We start from the raw sequence: 20,686 nt of genomic DNA, 5'->3' as shown, positions 1-20,686 counted from the left end.
CTCTACACTGTGGAAACCAAACGCAGAGTGGGTGAACACTTGGCTGAACACTTCCGTTCAGTCTGCAAGTGTGACCCTGAGCTTCTGGTCACCTGTCACTTTAATTCTCCATCCCACTCCCACTCTGACCTCTCCATCCTTGGCCTCCTACACAGTTCCAACGAAGCTCAACAGAAGCTTGAGGAACAGCACCTCATCTTTCGATTAGGTACTTTACAGCCTTCCGGATTCAACATCGAGTTCAACAACTTCACAGCGTAACCACCACTCCTAATTTTTTCAGATAATAAGTGCCAGTAATGGTTCTGTTGTTATCATTGGGAGTAGGCTTGTGTGGTGCATAAACAAGCACAGACAAGTTGGACCGAATGACCTTTCTGTGCTGTAAATTCTATGTAGTTTATACCTCCTCTGAACCCATCTTTTGTATCTAAACTTGTCCCATTACCATCTCTTTTTGCCTCGCACCATCATCCCTTTTGTCATTTAATCACTCCTGCCTTCCACCCTATCACTGACCTTCCCTTTTGTTCTTTCCTCCCCATCTTCCCTTTACCTGCCTCTGCAGCTGCTTAAAACCTGTTACATCTTTAACTACTTCCAGTTCTGATGAAAGGTCATCGATCTGTAACGTTAACTGTGTTTCTCTTGCCACAGATATTGCCTGACCTGCTGCGTATTTCCAGTATTTTCTCTCTCTATTTCAGCCCTGCCTTTGATTAGCTTTTATTCCACAACCAATGCTGCAGCTGCAGGTCTGGGCACAGTGGGAATCCGCACCTGCGCAGAGCGCGGGCGGTGGAGGCGGGGCTGGTGCCGGAAGTGCGCCGCCATTTTGCTGGTGGTGCGGAAGTGGAGTGTGTGTTTTGGGTTTGCAGCAGGAGGCGGAAGAAGTTGTCGGTGAGAAAAGTGACTTCAATTTTGTACAGCTTCGACCCGAGGCTTTATTCAAGCTTTACTTTCTCCCCCGCTGGACAGCTGCCGCCAAACGCACGGACAGGGCAAATGGCTGCCCACAGTAACAACTTGCAGGTAAACGTTGTTGAGGCCGATGGACGGGGACGGAGCGGCCCGGAGGGAGGGAGGTCGGTGCTGAGCTTCTCCTCTCTGCTCAGCGGGTCCCGGGCTCCCCCACCCACCACCTCCTGAGCTTGGGGGCGTGGGTTGGTTGGTTGTGGGTCCTGAAATCTGCTTGTCAACATCTTAGAGAGTGAGGTTGAAATGAACGTTGAAACTAAACAGCCTGTGAGCGGCCTGAACAGGGAGGAAGAAGGAAGCTACAGCGGAGGGACCGGCTCAGCCTGCAATTAAACACATGACGACTGTTAAAGGGCAGTACACCAGGAAGAGGGAAAGGTGAATAGAGAAGAAACTATAGAGAAACCACCAGCCCCCTCCCTTAAAGCCCTGACACATTCGCCGATGAAGAGATTGGAATACATCCAACTCTCCAGTTTTTTGGAGAAGTGCGAAACCGAACGGCTAAATGTATTGGGTGTGCTATTTCTCTTTGGGAAGGAATAACGTACAGTTCTTTATCCTCTATCTTATGTTCATTCCGAAAGGGATAGGAAATGAAGACTTTAAAAAGTGCAGTGTTCATGAAAAAGCAAGGTATTTGGTGAGTCTCCATTTATATACAGGTAGTGAAGAGTTGAAATACAAATGCTCCCTAATACCAAAGGTAGTCGAGCAGTTATTTTAGGATATGGAAAGGTAAATCCACAAATATTACTTTAAATTGTGGAGATAGGACAAGGGGCTACTTTCTCAAACTAGTAAAAGGCAAATTTAGGGCTGACCTAATGGCCTGGAATTTGTGGTTAGCGGCGAAGTGACAGCTATCGCTGCTGACCACGAAGAAAGCTGCCCACGTAGCTCTCGCGACCTCTGTGATGAGAAGTAGACAGCAACAAAAACAACTTGTATTGATGCAGTGCCTTTAACATAGCAAAATGTCGCAAGGCGCCTCACAGGGGCCTATTTAAGCAAAAATTGACACCAAGCCCCACAAGGAGATATTATTAGGGCAAATTACCAAAAGCTTGGTCAAAGAGCGTCTTAAAGGAGAAAAGAGAGGCGGAAAAGTTTAGGGAGGGAATTCCAAAGCTTGGAGCCTCAGCAGCTGTAGGCACAGCCGCCAATGGCTGAGATTAAAATCAGGGATCCACAAGAGGCCAGAATTAGAGGAGCGCAGAGATCTCTTGGGGGGAGCAGTGGTGGTTGTGAGACTGGAGGAGATTACAGAGGTGGGGAGGGGCGAGGCCTTGGAGGGATTTGAAAACCAGGATGAGAATTTTTAAATCGAGACGCTACTTAACCGGAAGCCAATGTAGGTGAGCAAACGGAGGCAATGGGTGCACTGGACTTGGTGCGAGTTAGGACACGGGCAGTAAAGTTTTGGATGATCTCTACGGAGGCCAGCCAGGAGTGCGTTGGAATAGCCAAGTCTAAAGGTAACAAATGAATAGATGAGGGTTTCGGCGAGCAAATGAGTTGGGCAATGTTACGGAAGTAGCAATAGGCAGTCATAGTAATAGCTCATTTCAGGGTCAAATATGACACCAAGGTTGCGAACAGTCTGGTTTAGCCTCAGACAGATGTTAGGGAGTGTGATGGAGTTGGTGGCTAGGGAATGGAGTTTGTGGCGGTGACCGAAGACACTGGCTTCAGTCTTCCCAATATTTAGTTAGAGGAAATTTCTACTCATCTGGTACTGGATGTCGGACAAGCAGTCTGACAATTTAGAGACAATGGAGGGGTTGAGAGAAGTGGCGAGGGAGAGCTGGGTGTCGTCAGCGTACATGTGGAAACTGTTGCTGTGTTTTCAGATGATGTCGCTGAGGGGCAGCATGTAGATGAGAACTAGGAGAGGGCCAAAAATAGATCCTTGGGGGAAACCAGAGGTAATGATGCAAGAGCGGGAAGAGAAGCCATTGCAGGTGATTCTCTGGCTATGATTAGATAGATAAACCAGGACATAAAAAGCACTGAATCAATTCACGTTAAAAAAAAAATTTACAAACAAAATAAAAATTGGGACATACACATGGGGTTACGGTAGAAGCTGAAATATCATAAACTTTAAAAATAATATATTTTTTTTAAATCTAGTAATTTTCCATCGTAATGAAGAAATTTGACATTCTGCAACTATAAAATTAGTTTTTCAGGGCCAGAACAGCTGTTCAGCAGTCAATACGCCGTTAAAACCCCAGTTACACCTATTCCAACAAGACTTAATTTTTAATGGGGTTTTTAACAGCGCAATTAGATCGGAAAAGCTTAAGTTTTTCAGTTCAACTGATTTCCGGCTATGGGGAGTTCAGTGCAGCCTGTGGCGTAGCAGTGAATGACTGAGCACAGTTTCAGGATTTCCGCATTTATCTACGCATGCGGTAAATCCTGAAATTACGGTCAGTTTTAGAGGGGTAATGACGGCGAACGCTGACAGTTCGCAGTCATTTCCACCACAAAATCTGGGCCAATGACATTCTTTTTCACTCAATGATTATATATAGTACTTACAGGACAGAATCTGGCTATTTGGCCCAATAGGTCCAGGCCACTGTGCTCCACACAGGCCTCCTCCCACCCCTTCTTCATCTAACCTGATCAACATAATCTATTCCTTTCTCCTTCATGTGTTTATCTAATTTCCCCTTAAATACATCTATGCTGTTTGCCTCACCTACTCTTTGTGGTAGTGAGTTCCACATTCTACCCACTCTCTGGACAAAGAAGTTTCTCCTGAATTTCCCTTTTGGCTTTATTAGTGACTATCATATTTATGGCCCCTAGTTCTGGTCTCGCCCGCAAGTAGAATATCTTCTCTATGTCTACCCTATCAAATCTTATAATCGTAAGGATCTTTATCAGGTCACCCCTCAGTCTTTTTTCTAGATAAAAGAGCTCCAGCCTGTTCAATCTTTCCTGAAAGGTATAACTGCTCAGTTCTGGTATCATCCTAGTAAATCTTTTTTGCACCTTCTCCAGTGCCTCTGTGTCCTTTTTATAATATGGAGACCAGAACTGTTCACAGTACTCCAAGTGTGGTTTAACCCAGGGGTTCGCAACCTTTTTGCTTCTGAGGCCTCCCTCCCTTGTTATAAAAATTCCACGGACCCCCTGTAACACAAAACAACAACCTGTGTGCCTGCAACATAATAAAGCGTCCCAATGTTCACCGGAATGGTATCAAACAAAATTTGACACCAAGCCAGATAAGGAAATATTGGGGCACATTTGGTGAAAGAGGTGGGTGTTAAGGAGCGTCTTGAAGGAGCAAAGAGAGATGGCGAAGTTTAGGGAGGGAATTCCAGAGCCAATTGTGGAGTGATTAAAATCGGGCAATGCTCACGAGGCCAGAATTGGAGCGGCGCTGATATCTCGGAAAGTTGGAGGAGATTAGTGATATGGGGCGAGGCCATGGAGGGATTTGAAAACTTATACAATAAACAAATAAACTTTAGGGATTAGTGATAGATGTTACAGCTAGGGTTAGGGTGTTACAGTTAGGGGTTGGGGTTAGGGATTACGTTAGTGTTTCAGGTTAGGATTTTATGGTTACAGGCCAGGGTTAGGGATCGGGGTTACAATTAGGATGTTAGGTTTAGGGTTGGGTATACCAAGGTGAGGAGAGGCACTCTGGAAGGTATGGGGAGCTGGCCCTGACCAGTCACCATTTCCCTTATTTACAGATGCTCCATTAGCAGTCACCATTTCTCCTTCATTTACAGATGCTCCCTGACCAGTCACTGTTTCTCCTTCATTTACAGATGCTCCCCGAGAGTTCCAAGCATTTGCTGTTGCTCCCAGAGTTTGGCGCTTACACTGCGCCCTCCAGCCAGGGCGAAGCAGCTCCCCCTGGGGTTTATTAACTCGCTCCTTCCAGACCTCTTAGCTGCTGTGTCTTCACCAGCCAGCTCCGCCTGCGCATGCTCAGCCCACACTGCCTGGGTAATTGATGTGAGCTCCAGACCAATAGGAGCGAGCTGGGGATTGAGCGGGTCTTCCAACCAATCGGAGTGTTTGAGGGGCGGGATGTTGTGTAGAATCTGGTTATTTTTGGTGGACCCCTTAAAACTTTCTCGCGGACCCCCGATTGAGAACTCCTGGTCTAACCAAGTTTCTATACAAGTTTAACAGCCGGCTTCAGTTATACAGGGCATTGGTGAGACCACATCTGGAGTACTGTGTACAGTATTGGTCGTCTTATTTAAGAAAGGATGTAAATGCATTGGAAGCAGTTCAGAGAAGGTTTACTAAACTAATACCTGGAATGGGCGGGTTGTCTTTATGAGGAAAGGTTGGACAGGCTAGACTTGTATCCGCTGGAGTTTAGAAGACTAAGAGATGACTTGATTGAAACATATGATCCTGAGGGTTCTTGACAGGGTGGCTGTGGAGAGGATGTTTCCTCTTGTGGGAGAATCTGGAACTAGGGGTCACTGTTTAAAAATAAGGGGTCGGCCATTTAAGACAGAGATGAGGAGACATTTTTTCTCAGAGTCGTGAGTCTTTGGAACTCTTTTTTGCTCGGAGGGCGGTGGAAGCAGAGTCTTTGAATATTGTTATGGCAAAGGTAGATAGATTCTTGATAAGCAAGGGGGTGAAAGGTTATCGGGGGTAGGTGGGAATGTGGAGTAATCAGATCAGCCATGATCTTATTGAATGGCGGAGCAGACTCGAGTGGCCTACTCCTGCTCCTAATTCGTATGTTCATATGTATGTATAGGCACAATGTCTGTTTCTTAAAATAACAGTGGATATTGTCTCTTAAAAGTTCATGACGCTCCTCCCCAAACTGCCAAACAATCCCCAGAACCAATCAAAGCCTGAAAAAAATGCCTGATCTCTTTAGTGTAAGTACTCAAGCCTACTTTTATCTGATTACCTATTTAAAATAGTTGCTGCCCATCACAACACCAACCCAGTACACTCGTTCCTCTGGTACCAACTACATAAGCTGCATCGTTTCTGTTAAGTCTGTGTGTTTCAGTAATGGTTAATATGAATCACTGCACACAGACCACAATAATAACTTTTAACAGGTCTTTACTAGTCGAAGGTCAGGGCTGAACTGCCCAATAAATCATTACACAGCACTTATATACCGGTGTGGTCACCACCGGTATTACAGTATACAACAGCCAAGATAAAGTAGTGCATCTCTTAAAATAGTTCTCTTAAAGGTGGAACGGTTACATACACTACAATTCCTCCCCTTTTAGATAATTAGTACATAACATTTTAAGTAATCATTAATTAACATGTTTACAAGAACAATAATCTACACATTTGCTGCAGTTAATCAATTATAAGTCAGTCTCTCTGGAGGCTTCCTGACTCGGTCCGGATAACGCCTCGGTGGTGTAGTAGTTTTCGGTGGTGTAGTAGGTTCTTTTGGCAAGGTCGATTCGGCTTGAATGCCAGTGTCGGGTTCATCTGGTTCCAGTATCACCGGATCGGAGGTAGATACTATGGGTATCTCTGCTTCATCATTAGGCGTATAGAGTTGTGGTGTAGGTTGTCCCTTTTCGGATGACGCTATGATCTGGTCAGCATGGCGCCTTATTATGCTTTCACCAATGTCCACGGTATACATCAGCGGTCCTAGTCGTGTGCAAATAGTTCCAGGCTGCCATTTCTCGGTACGGTAGTCCCAGGCCAAAACTTGTTGACCTATCTGGAAGGTTCTAGTTGGCCTTTCATTCATGCCTTGAAATTGCCGGTTCTCTACGTCCCTTCTGATGTTTGGCTTGATCAAATCCAGCCGGCATCTTAGTCTTCTATTGAAAAACATCATGGCGGGAGTTTGGTTTGTAACCATATGTGTTGCATTCCTGTACGCAAACAAGAAGTTATCTACCTTATGTTGTAGATTTATATCTTCATTACCCATGGCCTTCTTGAAGGTCTGGACAAACCTTTCAGCTAATCCATTGGTGGCGGGATGGTATGGGGCGGACGTGTAGTGCTTAACCCCATTGTTTTTTAAGAACTTCCTGAATTCTTCGGACACAAATTGCGGTCCATTATCAGAACAGATCTGTTCCGGCAGCCCATTCCTGGCAAATATGGTCCTTAATACTGTGATGGTTTTTTCCGTGGTGGTGGAGGACATCTTTATTACCTCCGGCCATTTGGAGTGTGCATCCACCACGATTAAGAACATTGAGTCCATAAATGGACCAGCAAAGTCGATATGTACCCTTTGTCATGGAGATGAGGGCCACTCCCATGAATGTAGAGGGGCTTGTGGTGGGGCGTTTTGGACCTTCTGGCATCCTAAACAGCTCTTGGTCATTTCTTGGATGTCTCCATCGATACCTGGCCACCACACAAACGCTCTGGCTAGGTTCTTCATTTTCACTCCACCCAGATGCCCCTCGTGAAGCTCCTTTAGCACTTTATACTGGAGTTTGGGTGGAATCACCACTCTGGATCCACACATCAAGGTTCCTCGGCACACTGACAGCTGTTCTCTTATTTGTGAGAATGCTGGCAACAGTGGTTCGCCATGTGCTGGCCATCCCTTCACTGTTAAATCGTAGACTCGTGAGAGAGTCGGGTCATTTCTCGTTTCCTTTTCAATGGTAGAATTTGTTACTGGTAGACATTCCACTATGGTTGAATGGAACATCTCCACTGGGTCCACTGTAGGCGCCTCTTCTACCGTTGGCAACGGTAGGCGTGATAAACCGTCAGCATTCCCATGCTGTTTTGATCCTTTGTATTCTATGTCATATTGGTGTGCCCCCAGGAAAAGGGACCACTTCTGTAGCCTTTGCGCTGTCATAATGGGAACGCCCTTTTTAGGGTTGAATATGGATACCAACGGCTGGTGGTCTGTCAGCAGTGTAAACTTCTGGCCCTGCAGGTAATGATTAAACTTCTTTACTCCCCACACAAGGCTGAGAGCCTCCCTATCTATCTGAGCATAGTTGCGCTCAGCGGAGGTCAATGATCTGGATGCAAATGCGACTGGCCTTTCCAAGCCATTTGGCAACTTGTGTGAGAGTACTGCTCCAATACCATAAGGAGAAGCATCACAAGCTAAACGAATAGATAGCGTTGGGTTGAAGTGAGCCAACACTTCCTCTGAGGTGATCAATGCCTTGCTTTTTTGAAAAGCCTTCTTACAGTCCTCGCTCCACTTCCATGGTACTTCTTTCTGCAAAAGAGCATTCAGCGGGTGCAGCACCGTGGATAGATTTGGCAGAAACTTATGGTAATAGTTAATCAACCCTAGGAACGACCTCAACTGGGATACATTTTCCGGAGCGGGAGCCTTCACAACAGCTTCATTCTTGTCAGGTGACTTGTGCAGCCCCTCCTGGTCAATGACATGACCACAGTACGAGATCCGTTTCTGAAAGAACTCACATTTCTGGCGATTAACTCGAAGTCCATATTCCTTCAATCTGGTGAGCACCAGTTTCAAATTTGCAAGGTGTTCCTCATCGTCATCTCCTGTAATCAGGATATCGTCCAAGTAACATTGAGTGTTTGAAATTCCCTGTAATACCTGCTCCATGGCCCTCTGCCAAATTGCTGGAGCCGAAGCCACTCCAAAAACCAGTCTATTATATCGATACAAGCCTCTGTGCGTGTTGATTGTGAGATACTGGCGCGACTCTTCCTCAACTTCCATCTGTAAGTACGCTTGCGCCAGGTCTATCTTGGTGAAGTGTTTCCCGCCAGACAATGAAGCAAAGATATCCTCAATCCGCGGAAGCGGATATTGCACCGTGTGAAGCACCGGATTAACTGTGATCTTGAAGTCTCCGCAGATGCGGACCTTCCCCGGTTCCCCTGGCTTGTTACTCGATGAACGCTTCATGACGGGAACAATGGGCGTGGCCCACTCACTCCAGTCCACCTTAGACAGTACTCCTGAACGTTCTAGCCCTTCCAGCTCAGCTTCCACAGCAGGTCGTATCGCATAAGGTACTGGTCTGGCTTTGAAAAATTTTGGGTTTGCATGTTCTGCAATCTTGATTTTTGCCTTAATTCCTCTCAGTGTTCCCAGTCCCTGTTGGAACACCTCTTTAGCCTCATCCAATATTCTGGACAATCGTTCAGGTTTGACATCTTTTTTTCCGGAATCTACCGTTATTGCTTTTAGGGAGTGCCAGTCCATATTTATTTTCCTGATCCACTCCTGTCCCAGAAGTGGTGGACCTCCCTCAGGTAGTACATATAAGTCCATTCCTTGGTGTTCTTTGCCCTTGTGTATCACCTTGACTTTTATATTTCCGATGGGGCATACTCTTTGCCCCGTGTATGTCTGCAATACTATCTCCGTATCCCGTAGGGGAATATGTGTGAATAACCTTTTGTAATCTTGCTTATTCATGACCGTCAACGCCGATCCGGTGTCCAATTCCATCTTCACCTGGACTCCTGCTATCTGCAGTGTGACCCAGATAGTTTGTAGGTCAGCTTCCTTACTCACATTGTGAATTCTCAGACTACCCAGTTCCTTGCTGTTGGAGTCTGAATCCGAATTCTGTTCATCCGAACTCTTCTCAGCCACCTTATGTACCTTTCTGCACTTTTCCTGCGGTGACTTTTTGTTGCTGGTCTTCTTTCCTGACCGGCATACTTTAGCTATGTGACCAAGCTTGCCACATTTTCTACATTCCTGGTTTTTAAACCAGCATTGGTTCTGATCGTGTGTTGTCTTTCCACAACGATAACATTTCGCTGTACCCAAAGCCATTTGATCTACGCTGAGTACTGCTGCCTTCAGCTGCATTTCCGCAGTGCCTCTCGCTGCGGCTTCGTGCGATGCTGCAATAGTGACAGCCTTATCAAGTGTAAGATCATTCTCTTCAAGCAGCCGCTTTTGTGTTCCTTCTTTCGACAATCCACACACGAATTTGTCTCTCAGTGCCTCTGTCAGTCTTTCCCCAAACTGACAGTATTTCGCTAGCTTACGCAGTTCAATTAAATACTCTGCGTTGCTTTCCTCTTTCAGTTGCGTTCTCGCATAAAATTTAAATCGTTCCGCTAACATCAGCGGTGTGGGGTTCAAATGATTTCTCAGGACAGCAACAATATTAGCGAAAGCCTGATCCGCCGGTTTAGCTGGTGATAGAAGATGCTTCAATAGCCCGTATGTCTTCGCACCCATTGAGTTTAGTAAGGTTAGTGCTTTATCTTCATCTGATATTTTATTTGCCTTACAATAAATCTCTATGCGTTCTACATACGTGGCCCAATCTTCAACATCGGGATCGAAATCGTTGATGTTACCACGCTTAGGCATCCTCGCAATCTTCTTGAGAAACAAAAAGAAATTTTTCTTTTATTTTTTTTTTCAAAATGGCGGTTTCCCGCGCTTGTCTTCTTCCCCCACCTACGAAAATGGCGGCTTCCCGCATTTGCCTTTCTTCCCCCGCTGGCCGTAATGGCGATTGCCGTATTGCTGCGTTCGCCCTCCCCAGTGGTTCTCAAATCGTGCCTCCCAGCCCCTCTTGCAGTCCGGTCCTTTCCCCCGGCTGCGGCTGAATTCTCCGCGTTTTTTTTTATTTTCTCCCGCGCCTTACGCTGTCCCGGTCGCTGCGCCTCGCGGCCTCGGTAGCTGCCCGGCCTTTTTCACCGGTCGCGCTCTCTCTCGACGCTGTTGCGTCTCCCAGCCCGCTTGCAGCCCGGTCTTTTACACCGGCTGCGTTTGCATTCACCGCGGCTCCCGTGCCTTACGCTGCCCCAGTCTCAGCGCCTCTGGCCCCGACTTCTGTCCGGCTCTTTTACCCGGCCGTGGTCGAGTTCTCCGCCCTTATATCCTCCGTTTTTCCCTCCCCTACTTCACAGCCAACGTGGCCGACTTGCTACTCGTCGCTGATCGGCTTACCCACCACCGTGATAGAAGGGATGATCACTGCCTGTTGCTGATGGAAGGCTTCGTATCAGGATTCTTCCTTTGCTCTTCCAACCCGCGTCTTTTCTCAGCAGGATGATGAGGGCGGATGCCTCCTCTCAACGCCCGTTAAACTGCCTTGGATGTATCTCTGCCGCAGGGTAAGATCGTACTCGTCGCCACTGTTAAGTCTGTGTGTTCCAGTAATGGTTAATATGAATCACTGCACACAGACCACAATAATAACTTTTAACAGGTCTTTACTAGTCGAAGGTCAGGGCTGAACTGCCCAATAAATCATTACACAGCACTTATATACCGGTGTGGTCATCACCGGTATTACAGTATACAGCAGCCAAGATAAAGTAGTGCATCTTTTAAAATAGTTCTCTTAAAGGTGGAACGGTTACATACACTACAGTTTCCTCTCAATCCGAATGGCTTCATCAGCTGGAAATTTTCATAGAATCATATTGTACAGAAGGAGCCCATCGTGCATGTGCCGGCTCTTTAAAAGAGCTATCCCATTATTCTCTTTCCCCATAACTGCAAATTTTTCCTGTTGAAGAATTTATTTAATTCCCTTTTGAAAGTTAATATATCTTCTTCCTCTGTCCTTTCAGGCAGGGTGTGGAGATGCCGGAGTTGGACTGGGGTGGACAAATGTAAGAAATCACACAACACCAGGTTATAGTCCAACAGCTTTATTTGAAATCACAAGCTTTCGGAGCGCTGCTCCTTCTTCAGGTGAAGTGGAGAAATGCATAAAGACACAGCTTATATAGTCAGAGAATCATGTCAGATGTTTACAGGTAACCTTTCCAACTGCCATTGATCACACCTCGGCAGAGAGATAATCACAGCAGTCAAAGGTGTGAATGGTGTCCAAACAGGTCAGTCAGGGAAACATTACATCAAAGGACAATGAGGTGGGGTTACAAGGGGTCAAATATTGCAGATGCTGGGGTCTATGAAAAACAAGAAAACAGACAAAAAACATTTTTTTTTTTTGGCTGGAAATCACAGCAGGTCCGGCCGCATCTGTGTAGAGAGAACAAGCCAATGTCGACTCGAGTCTGGATGACCCTGCATCAGGTGGGGTTACATGTAGCGTGACATGAACCCAAGATCTCGGTTAAGGCCGTCCTCATGGGTGCGGAACTTGGCTATCAGTTTCTGCTCGACGATTTTGCATTGTCGTGTGTCTCGAAGGCCACCTTGGAGAATGCTTACCCGAAGATCGGAGGCTGAATGTCCTTGACTGCTGAAGTGTTCCCCGACTGGGAGGGAACACTCCTGCCTGGTGATTGTTGCGCGGTGTCCGTTCATCCGTTGTCGCAGTGTCTGCATGGTCTCGCCGATGTACCATGCTCCGGGGCATCCTTTCCTGCAACGTATGAGGTAGACAACGTTGGCCGAGTCACATGAGTATGTACCATGTACCTGGTGGGTGGTGTCCTCACGTGTGATGATGGTATCTGTGTTGATGATCTGGCATGTCTTGCAGAGGTTGCTGTGGCAGGGTTGTGTGGTGTCGTGGTCGCTTTCAGGCAGTGCATTTCAGATCATGACTCACTGCGTAATGACAATATGACAATATCCTATAACACCGCCACAAGATTAAATACAATGAAATGCAGTCCCTCAAGGCAGCACCCCACTTATCAATTCTACCCCTCCCCCAGTAAGTACAAGAACCATCATTCCTCATAGAACATTTGGCCATTTCCATCTATCTACTCCTTTAAGCTGTCAGTCTGGCTCAGTGGTAACACTCTCAACTTTGAGTCAGAAAGTCATGGATTCAAACCCCACTCCAGGACTTGAGCCCACAATCTAGACTATCACTTCAGTGCAGTATTGAGAAAGTGCTGTAATGTTTTGAGGTGCTGTCTAGATGAAATGTTGAACCAAGACCCTATCTGCTTATTCAACTGAATGTAAAAGATTCTGGCCAATATTCATCCTCGGCTAATTTCACCAAAACAGCTGTTTGAGATGTCATGTGGAAATTGGTTGCCATATTTGCATATAAAACAACAGCAACTACACTTCAAAAGTAATCCATTGGTAGTGAAGTGTTTTGGGACATCTCAAGGTGCTATATGAATACAAGTTAATTTTCTTTCCAATACAGTTCTGGTCTAGATATTTATCCAGTTCCTCCAGGTATTACGTGGGGTCAGACTAAGAGAGAATACAAGAAGGTCTAAGATAGGTTTACAGTGTATGTATGTGAATGCAGGAAGAGTGGTAAATACATTTGGTGAGCTGCAGGTGGAAATAGACACATGGGGATATGATGTTGTGGCGATAACAGAGATCTGGCTCAAAAAAGGACAAGATTAGCTACTAAATATTCCTGGATACAAGGTGTTCAGGAAAGATAGGGAACAAAAGAAAGGAGGTGGGTGGCAGTATTGATTAAGGAAAATATTAGTGCTGGAGATAGAGGATGTCCTGGAGGGGTCAAGGACAGAATCTATTTGGTTAGAGTTGAGAAAAAATAGAGGTGTCATTACACTAACAGGTGTATTCTATAGGTTGCCAACTAGTGGGAAGGATATAGAGGAGCAAATTTGCAGGGAAATTAGAGAGGTGCAAGAACTATAGAGTTGTGATAATGGGGGACTTCTCCCAGTCTATATTAGGATAGAGCAACGAGGGGGAAGAATTTCTGAAGTGTGTTCAGGAGATCTTTCTTGATCAGGATGTTTCTGGCCCAACGAGGAAAGAGTCATTGCTGGATTTGGTTCTGGGGAATGAGGTGGGCCAAGTAGAGCAAGTGTCAGATGGGGAATATTTAGGGAACAGTGATCACAGTATCATAAGGTTTAGACTAGCTATGGAAAAGGACAGGGAACAATCTAGAGTAAAAATCCTTAATTGGAGGAGGGCCAATTTCAGTGGGCTGGGAATGGATCTGGCCCGGGTAAATTGGGATCAAAGATTGGCAGGCAAAACTGTAATCGAACAATGGGCTGCCTTTAAAGTGGAGATGGTTCAGGTGCAGTCGAGGTACATTCCCACAAGGGAGAAAGGTAAGGCAACCAAAGCCAGAGCTCCTTTGGTGACAAAAGAGATAGAGAGTAAGATGAAGCAGAAAAAGGGGGTGGGACATGTCAGATTGAGAATACAAGTGAGAACCAGGCTGAATATAGAAAGTTCAGAGGGGAGGTGAAAAGGAAATGAGGGCCAAAGAGAGAGTATATGAGAATAGATTGGTAGCTAACATAAAAGGTAATCCAAAAGTCTTCTATAGGCATATAAATAGTAAGAGGAGGGGTGGGGCCGATTAGGGACCAAAATGGAGACCTACGCGTGGAGGCAGAGGGCATGGCTGAGGTACTAAATGAGTATTTTGCATCTGTCTTCATCAAGGAAGATGCTGCTGCCAAAGTCATAGTGAAAGAGGAAGTAGTGAGATACTAGATGGGATAAAAATTGATAGAGGAGGTACTAGAAAGGCTGGCTGTACTTAAAGTAGATAAGTCACCATATGGGATGCATCCTCGGATGCTGAGGAAAGTAAAGGTGGAAATTGTGGAGGTACTTGTCATAATCTTCCAATCCTCCTTGGATACGGGGGTGGTGCCAGAGGACTGGAGAATTGCAAATGTTCCACCCTTGTTCAAAAAAGGGTGTAAGGATAAACCCAGCAACTACAGGCCAGTTAGTTTAACCTCGGTAGTGGGGAAGCTTTTAGAAACTATAATCCGGGACAAAATTAACAGTCACTTGGACAAGTATGGATTAATTAAGGAAAGCCAGCACAAATTTGTTAAAGGCAAATCGTGTTTAACTAACTTGATTGAGCTTTTTGATGAGGTAACAGAGAGGGTTGATGAGGGCAATGTGGTTGATGTGGTGACTTCCAAAAGGCATTTGATAAAGTGCCACATAATAGTCTTGCCAGCAAAGTTGAAGCCCATGGGAATAAAAGGGACGGTGGTAGCATGGGTATGAAATTGGCTAAGTGACAGGAAACAGAGTCGTGGTGAACGGTTGTTTTTCAGACTGGAGGAAGGTATACAGTGGTGTTCTCCAGGGGTCGGTACTAGGACCACTGCTTTTCTTAATTATAAATGACTTGGACTTGAGTGTAGAGGGCCGCAGACGTGACTCCAAGATGGTATGTTGCCTCCCTGGTGCCAGGGTCAAGGATGTCACTGAACGGCTGCAGGGCATTCTGAAGGGGGAGGGTGAACATTGAGGTCGTGGTTCACATTGGTACCAACGACATGGGTAAAAAGAGGGATGAGGTCCTTCAACAAGAATTTAGGGAGCTAGGTAGCAGATTAAAAAGCAGGACCTCAAAGGTTGTAATCTCTGGATTACTCCCGGTGCCACGTGCTAGTGAGTATAGGAATAGGAGGATCGAGCAGATGAATGCGTGGCTAAAGAGTTGGTGCAGGAGGGAGGGCTTTAGTTTCCTGGAATACCCGGTCTGCTTCTGGGGAAGGTGGGACCTGTACAAGTCGGACGGGTTACACCTGAACCGGAACAGGACCAACATCCTTGCGGGGAGGTTTGCTAGTACTGTTTGGGGGGGGGGGGGTTAAACTAACTTGGCAGGGGGATGGGATACAGAGTGGAGCTATAGTAGGGGGTGATGCACAGCCAAATATAGAGGAAAAAACAAGTCAGCCTGGAAGGCAGAGCAAATATGTAACGGCACAAGGGAGTATGGCAAGGCTGGATGGCATTTATTTTAATGCAAGGAGTCTTGCGAGAAAGGCAGATGAATTGAAGGTGTTGATGAACACATGGGAGTATGATATTGTTGCTATCACAGAGACATGGTTGAGGGAGGGGCAGGACTGGCAGCTCAATATTCCGGGGTATAGAATCTTCAGGTGAGACAGAGGGGGGTGTCACAATATTAATCAAGGAGTCAATTACTGCTGTAAGGAGGGATGATATCTTAGCAGGTTCCTCTAATGATGCCATATGGGTAGAACTTTAAAAAAAAAGGGGGCAAGCTTGGAGTGTACTATAGGCCCCCAAACAGTCAGGGGGAGATAGAGGAACAGATATGTAGGCAAATCTCAGAAGTGTAGAAATATTAAGGTAATAATAGGGGATTTCAACTTCCCCAATATTAACTGGGATAGTCAGAGTGTGAAAGGCTTATGCATCCAGGAGAGCTTTTTGAGCCAGCATGTAGAAAGCCCTACAAGAGAGGGGGTGGTACTGGACCTAATTCTAGGGAATGTAGCCGGGCAAGTGGTAGATGTGTCAGTAGGAGAGCATTTTGGTGACCGTGACCATAATTCGGTGAGATTTAAGGTAATCATGGAAAAGGACAAAGATGGACCAGAAATAAAGGTTCTAAATTGGGGGAAGGCCGATTTTGATATGATAAGGCAGGATCTGGCCAAAATGGACTGGGATCAGCTACTAGTAGGAAAATCCACATCAGAACAATGGGAGTCTTTCAGAAAGGAAATAGAGAGAGTACAACGCCAACATGTTCCTGTAATGGTCAAGGGTGGGACCAACAAGCCCAGGGAACCCTGGATGTCAAGGGATATACAAGAATGGATTAGGAAAAAAAGGAGGCTTTTGGCAGATACAAAGGACTAAAAACAGTGGAAGCCCTAGAGGAGTATAGAAAGTGCAGGGGGGTACTTAAAAAAAGAAATTAGGAGAGCGAAGAGGGGGCATGAAAAAACACTGGCGGGCAAAATAAAGGAAAATCCCAAGGTGTTTTATAAGTATACTAGCTGGGGAGCCCCGCGTTGCGAGGGCAATTTTGGGGCGCTTGGTCTCCCTGCCCCTGTGTGTGTCCCCTCTCCCTGTCATGTCCTCTCCCTGTCCTATCCCTCCCTCCCTCCCCTCGCCCACCCGCTCCCCTCCCCACCCCCGCTCCCCTCCCCACCCCCGCTCCCCTCCCCACCCCCCCCTTCCCCCCCTTCCCTCCCTCCCCCCCGGTCGCCCACCCCCTCCCCTGTCTGTGTCCCTCCCTCCCCCGCTCCCCTCTGTCCCTCTCTCCGGCCCCTCCCCCTGCCTACCCGAGGTCCGGTGCCGTTGCCAGAGCGGGAATGCTGAGCGGCGGCCGGCGCCGGGAGCGGGCTCTCGCAGCCGGCGCATGCGCGGTCAGTGCGGCCCATGGCAATCTGTGTGTAGAGCCGGAAGATGTAGGTGATGTTTTAAATGAATATTTTGCATCTGTGTTCACTGTGGAGAAGGGTGATGTAGGCATAGAAATCAGGCAGGGGGATTGAAATATACTTGAACAAATTAGTATTGAGAGGGAGGAGGTACTAGTGGTTTTAGCAGGCTTAAAAGTGGATAAATCCCCAGGCCCTAATGGGATGTATCCCAGGCTGCTGTGTGAGGCAAGGAAGGAGCTTGCATGGGCTCTGACACAAATTTTCAGAACCTCTGGCCACAGGGGAGGTGCCAGAGGACTGGAGAACAGATAACGTAGTACCATTGTTCAAGAAGGGTAGTAGGGATAAACCAGGGAATTACAGGCCAGTGAGCCTAACATCAGTGGTAGGGAAATTATTGGAAAAAAATTCTGAGGGACAGAATTAGTCTCCACTTGGAGAGGCAGGGATAGTCAGCATGGCTTTGTCAGGGGGAGATCATGTCTGACCAATTTGATTGAATTTTTCGACGGGGTGACTAGGTGTGTGGATGAGGGTAGTGCAGTTGATGTAGTCTACATGGACTTCAGTAAGGCTTTTGACAAAGTCCCACATGGGAGACTGGTCAAGAAGGTAAGGGCCCATGGGATCCAGGGCAATCTGGCACATTGGATCCAAAATTGGCTTAGTGGCAGGAGGGTGATGGTTGAAGGTTGTTTTTGTGACTGGAAGCCTGTGTCCAGTGGTGTACCGCAGGGATCGGTGCTGGGTCCTTTGCTGTTTGTAGTGTACATTAATGATTTAGATATGAATGTAAGAGGTATGATCAGTAAGTTCGCAGATAACACGAAAATTGGTGGAGTGGTAAATACCGAGGGGGGAAGCCTCAGGCTCCAGGACGATAGACGGGATGGTTAGATGGGCAGAACAGTGGCAAATGGAATTTAACCCTGCAAAGTGTGAGGGGATGCATTTTGGGAGGACAAACAAGGCAAGGGAATACACAATGAATGGTAGGATCCTAGGAAGGACAGGATCAGCGGGACCTTGGTGTGCATGTACATATATCCTTGAAGGCAGCAGGACAGGTAGATAAGGTGGTTAAAAAGGCAAAAGGAATACTTGCCTTCATTAGCCGAGGCATAGAATATAAGAGCAAGGAGGTTATGATGGAGCTGTACAAAATGTAAGTTGGGCCACAGCTGGAATACTGTGTACAGTTGGTCACCACACTATAGGAGGGATGTGATTGCATTGGAGAGGGTGCAGAGGAGATTCACCAGGATGTTACCTGGGCTGGAGCGCTTCAGCTATGAAGAGAGACTGGACAGGCTGGGGTTGTTTTCCTTAGAGCAGAGAAGGCTGAGGGGGGACCTGATTGAGGTGTACAAAATTGAGGGGCATAGATAGGGTAGATAGAAAGGAACTTTTCCCTTTAGTAGAGGGGTCAATAACCAGGGGGCATAGTTTCAAGGTAAGGGGGATTTGAGGAAAAACTTTTTCACCCAGAGGGTGGTTGGAATCTGGAACTCACTGCTTGAAAGGGTGGTAGAGGGCAGGAACCTTCAACATTCAAGAAGCATTTAGATGAGCACTTGAAATGCCATAGCGTACAAGGCTACGGACCAAGTGCTGGAAAATGGCATTAGCATAGACAAGGCTTGATGGCTGGTGTGGACACGATGGGCTGAAGGGCCTCTTTCTGTGCTGTATAACTCTATGACCCTAATTTCAAAATTGGCAGATGTCACAAAACTTGGAAGTATAGGGAACAGTGAGGAGGATAGTGATAGACTTCAAGAAGACATAGACAGGCTCGTGGAATGGGCGGACAAGTGGCAGATAAAATTTCACGCAGAAAAGTGCAAAGTGATACATTTTGGTAGGAAGAATGAGGAGAGGCAATAAGGGTACAATTCTTAAGGGGGTATATGTGCACAAATTGTTGAAGGTGGCAGGGCAGGTTGTGAAAGCAGTTAAAAAAGCATACGGGATCCTGGGCTTCATAAATAGAGGGATAGAGCACTAAATCAAGGAGGTTATAAGAACCTTTATAAAACACTAGTTCGGCCTCAACTGGAGCACCGTGTCCAATTCTGGGCACCGTACTTTAGCAAGGATGTGAAGGCCTGAGAGAGGGTGCAGATAAGATTTACAAAAATGTTTCCAGGGATGAGGGACTTCAGTTACATGGATAGACTGGAGAAGCTGGGGTTGTTCTCCTTAGAGCAGAGAAGGTTGAGAGAAGATTTGATAGAGGTGTTCAAAATCATGAGGGGTCTAGATCGATTGAAACTGTTCCCATTGGCGGAAGGGTTGAGAACCAGAGGACGCAGATTTAAGATGATTGGCAGAAGAACCAAAGGCGACATGAGGAAAAACATTTTTATGAAGCGAATGGTTAGGATCTGGAATTCACTGTCTGAAAGGGTGGTGGAGGCAGATTGCTTTCAAAAAGGAATTGGATAAGTACCTGAAAGAGAAAAATTTGCAGGGCTACGGGGAAAGGGCAGGGGAGTGGAACTAGCTGAAGTGTTCTTGCAGGGAGCTGGCACAGGCTCGATGGGTTGAATGGCCTCCTTCTGTACTTTAACCATTCTATGATTCTGTAGTCCATTGAATTTACTCATTTAATCACTTTCCAGTTGTGGCCCATGCTTCTCTCTTGGTAGCATCCATGTCTGAGCAGTTGTTGTTATAGTGCCCTCTGCCTTCATTGTTGCTTACCTTGAATGCTTCCAAAGTGGATGCAGTACGCATCTAAAATGCCAGATCTTCCAAGGAAACTGAGGGGTACTTTAAGAGGCCAAAGCTCAGCACATTTTGGCTTTTCGTTTAGGACATTCACTCCTAGCTGTTTGCCAACCAATATTACTGTGGAGGATGAAATTCAGTATAGTTAAGTATAAAACATTGTACATTAAGGGAAAAAAATGGTTAGCAGATGTACTAGATGAGTGGGCTTATTAACTGTTTAACATGTCCAGTCACTCTGGAGCAACAATCAACAAAGCAAAGCAACAGCCAAAATAATACTGTATAAACCCAAGAATGTCATACTAAAACTATTGTACTGTGAACAGCTTATGTCACTGAAACCCAAGGGAGGCATTCAACCTTTGGAGATGGTGCAGAGAAAATTGAGACTGATTCCTACATCAGAGAACTGAGTTATGAGGAAATACTGGAAAAAACTTAAGCTTTTTGATCGGGAAAGGCGGTGACTAAGAGGGGCCTCCCAGAAATATATATGACTATATAAAAGATAGACCAGAAAATTACTACAAACTAAACCACGATAGTGGAACACTGGAGCTGAGATTCAAATTAGCAAAAGGCAACTTTAGGCCTGATGTCAGGTTGTTCTTCACACAAGAGTGATCAATATGTGTAATGGACTTTCAGGTAGGGTAGTAGAGGGTGTTAATAAGGGTCCGTGACTGCAAATGTGCATTTTCTGTATGGACTTAGTCATCTAATTCAGACTATCTGTGTGGTGTCTCAGCCTCAGCTGCCACTTCATGCTCACATTGCTCGGGAACTTATCCCCCACCCTCACCTAGGTAATTTCCTCTGAGATTCACTTCATGCTCCCTTGATCCATTCCCTATGTAATTCAACTATCTTCCTTTATCCCAATTTTTACGGATGCCATCAGTGGCTCCTTTTGCGTGGGCACAGCATTGAGACTACCTTGGTCAAAGTCACCAGTGGCATCTTTTGT

General features: G+C 46.2%; 1 protein-coding gene across 2 annotated transcripts in view; it reads left to right on the top strand.

Annotated features, from left to right (window-relative positions):
* Positions 1-810: 810 nt before the first annotated feature.
* The window catches only part of LOC147117581 (vacuolar protein sorting-associated protein 4B-like), an 86,788-nt gene continuing 66,912 nt past the window's right edge, over positions 811-20,686 (top strand). Inside the window, exons 1-2 of one of the 2 annotated variants that reach the window (XM_085988696.1) lie at positions 811-1,032; positions 11,491-11,532. In XM_085988696.1, the coding sequence (XP_085844822.1) occupies positions 1,006-1,032; positions 11,491-11,532 (69 nt within the window). In that variant the 5' untranslated portion in view covers positions 811-1,005. The remainder of the gene's footprint in view (positions 1,033-11,490; positions 11,533-20,686) is intronic. The other variant, XM_085988697.1, reaches the window with a different exon arrangement.

This window comes from Somniosus microcephalus, chromosome 5, assembly GCF_052327205.1.
Source record: "Somniosus microcephalus isolate GS21.2 chromosome 5, FLI_Smic_1.0, whole genome shotgun sequence".
In the NCBI taxonomy this organism is placed as follows: Eukaryota; Metazoa; Chordata; class Chondrichthyes; order Squaliformes; family Somniosidae; genus Somniosus; species Somniosus microcephalus.
The sequence above is the reverse complement of the archived record's forward strand: the minus strand, read 5'-3'. Positions and strand labels throughout refer to the sequence as shown.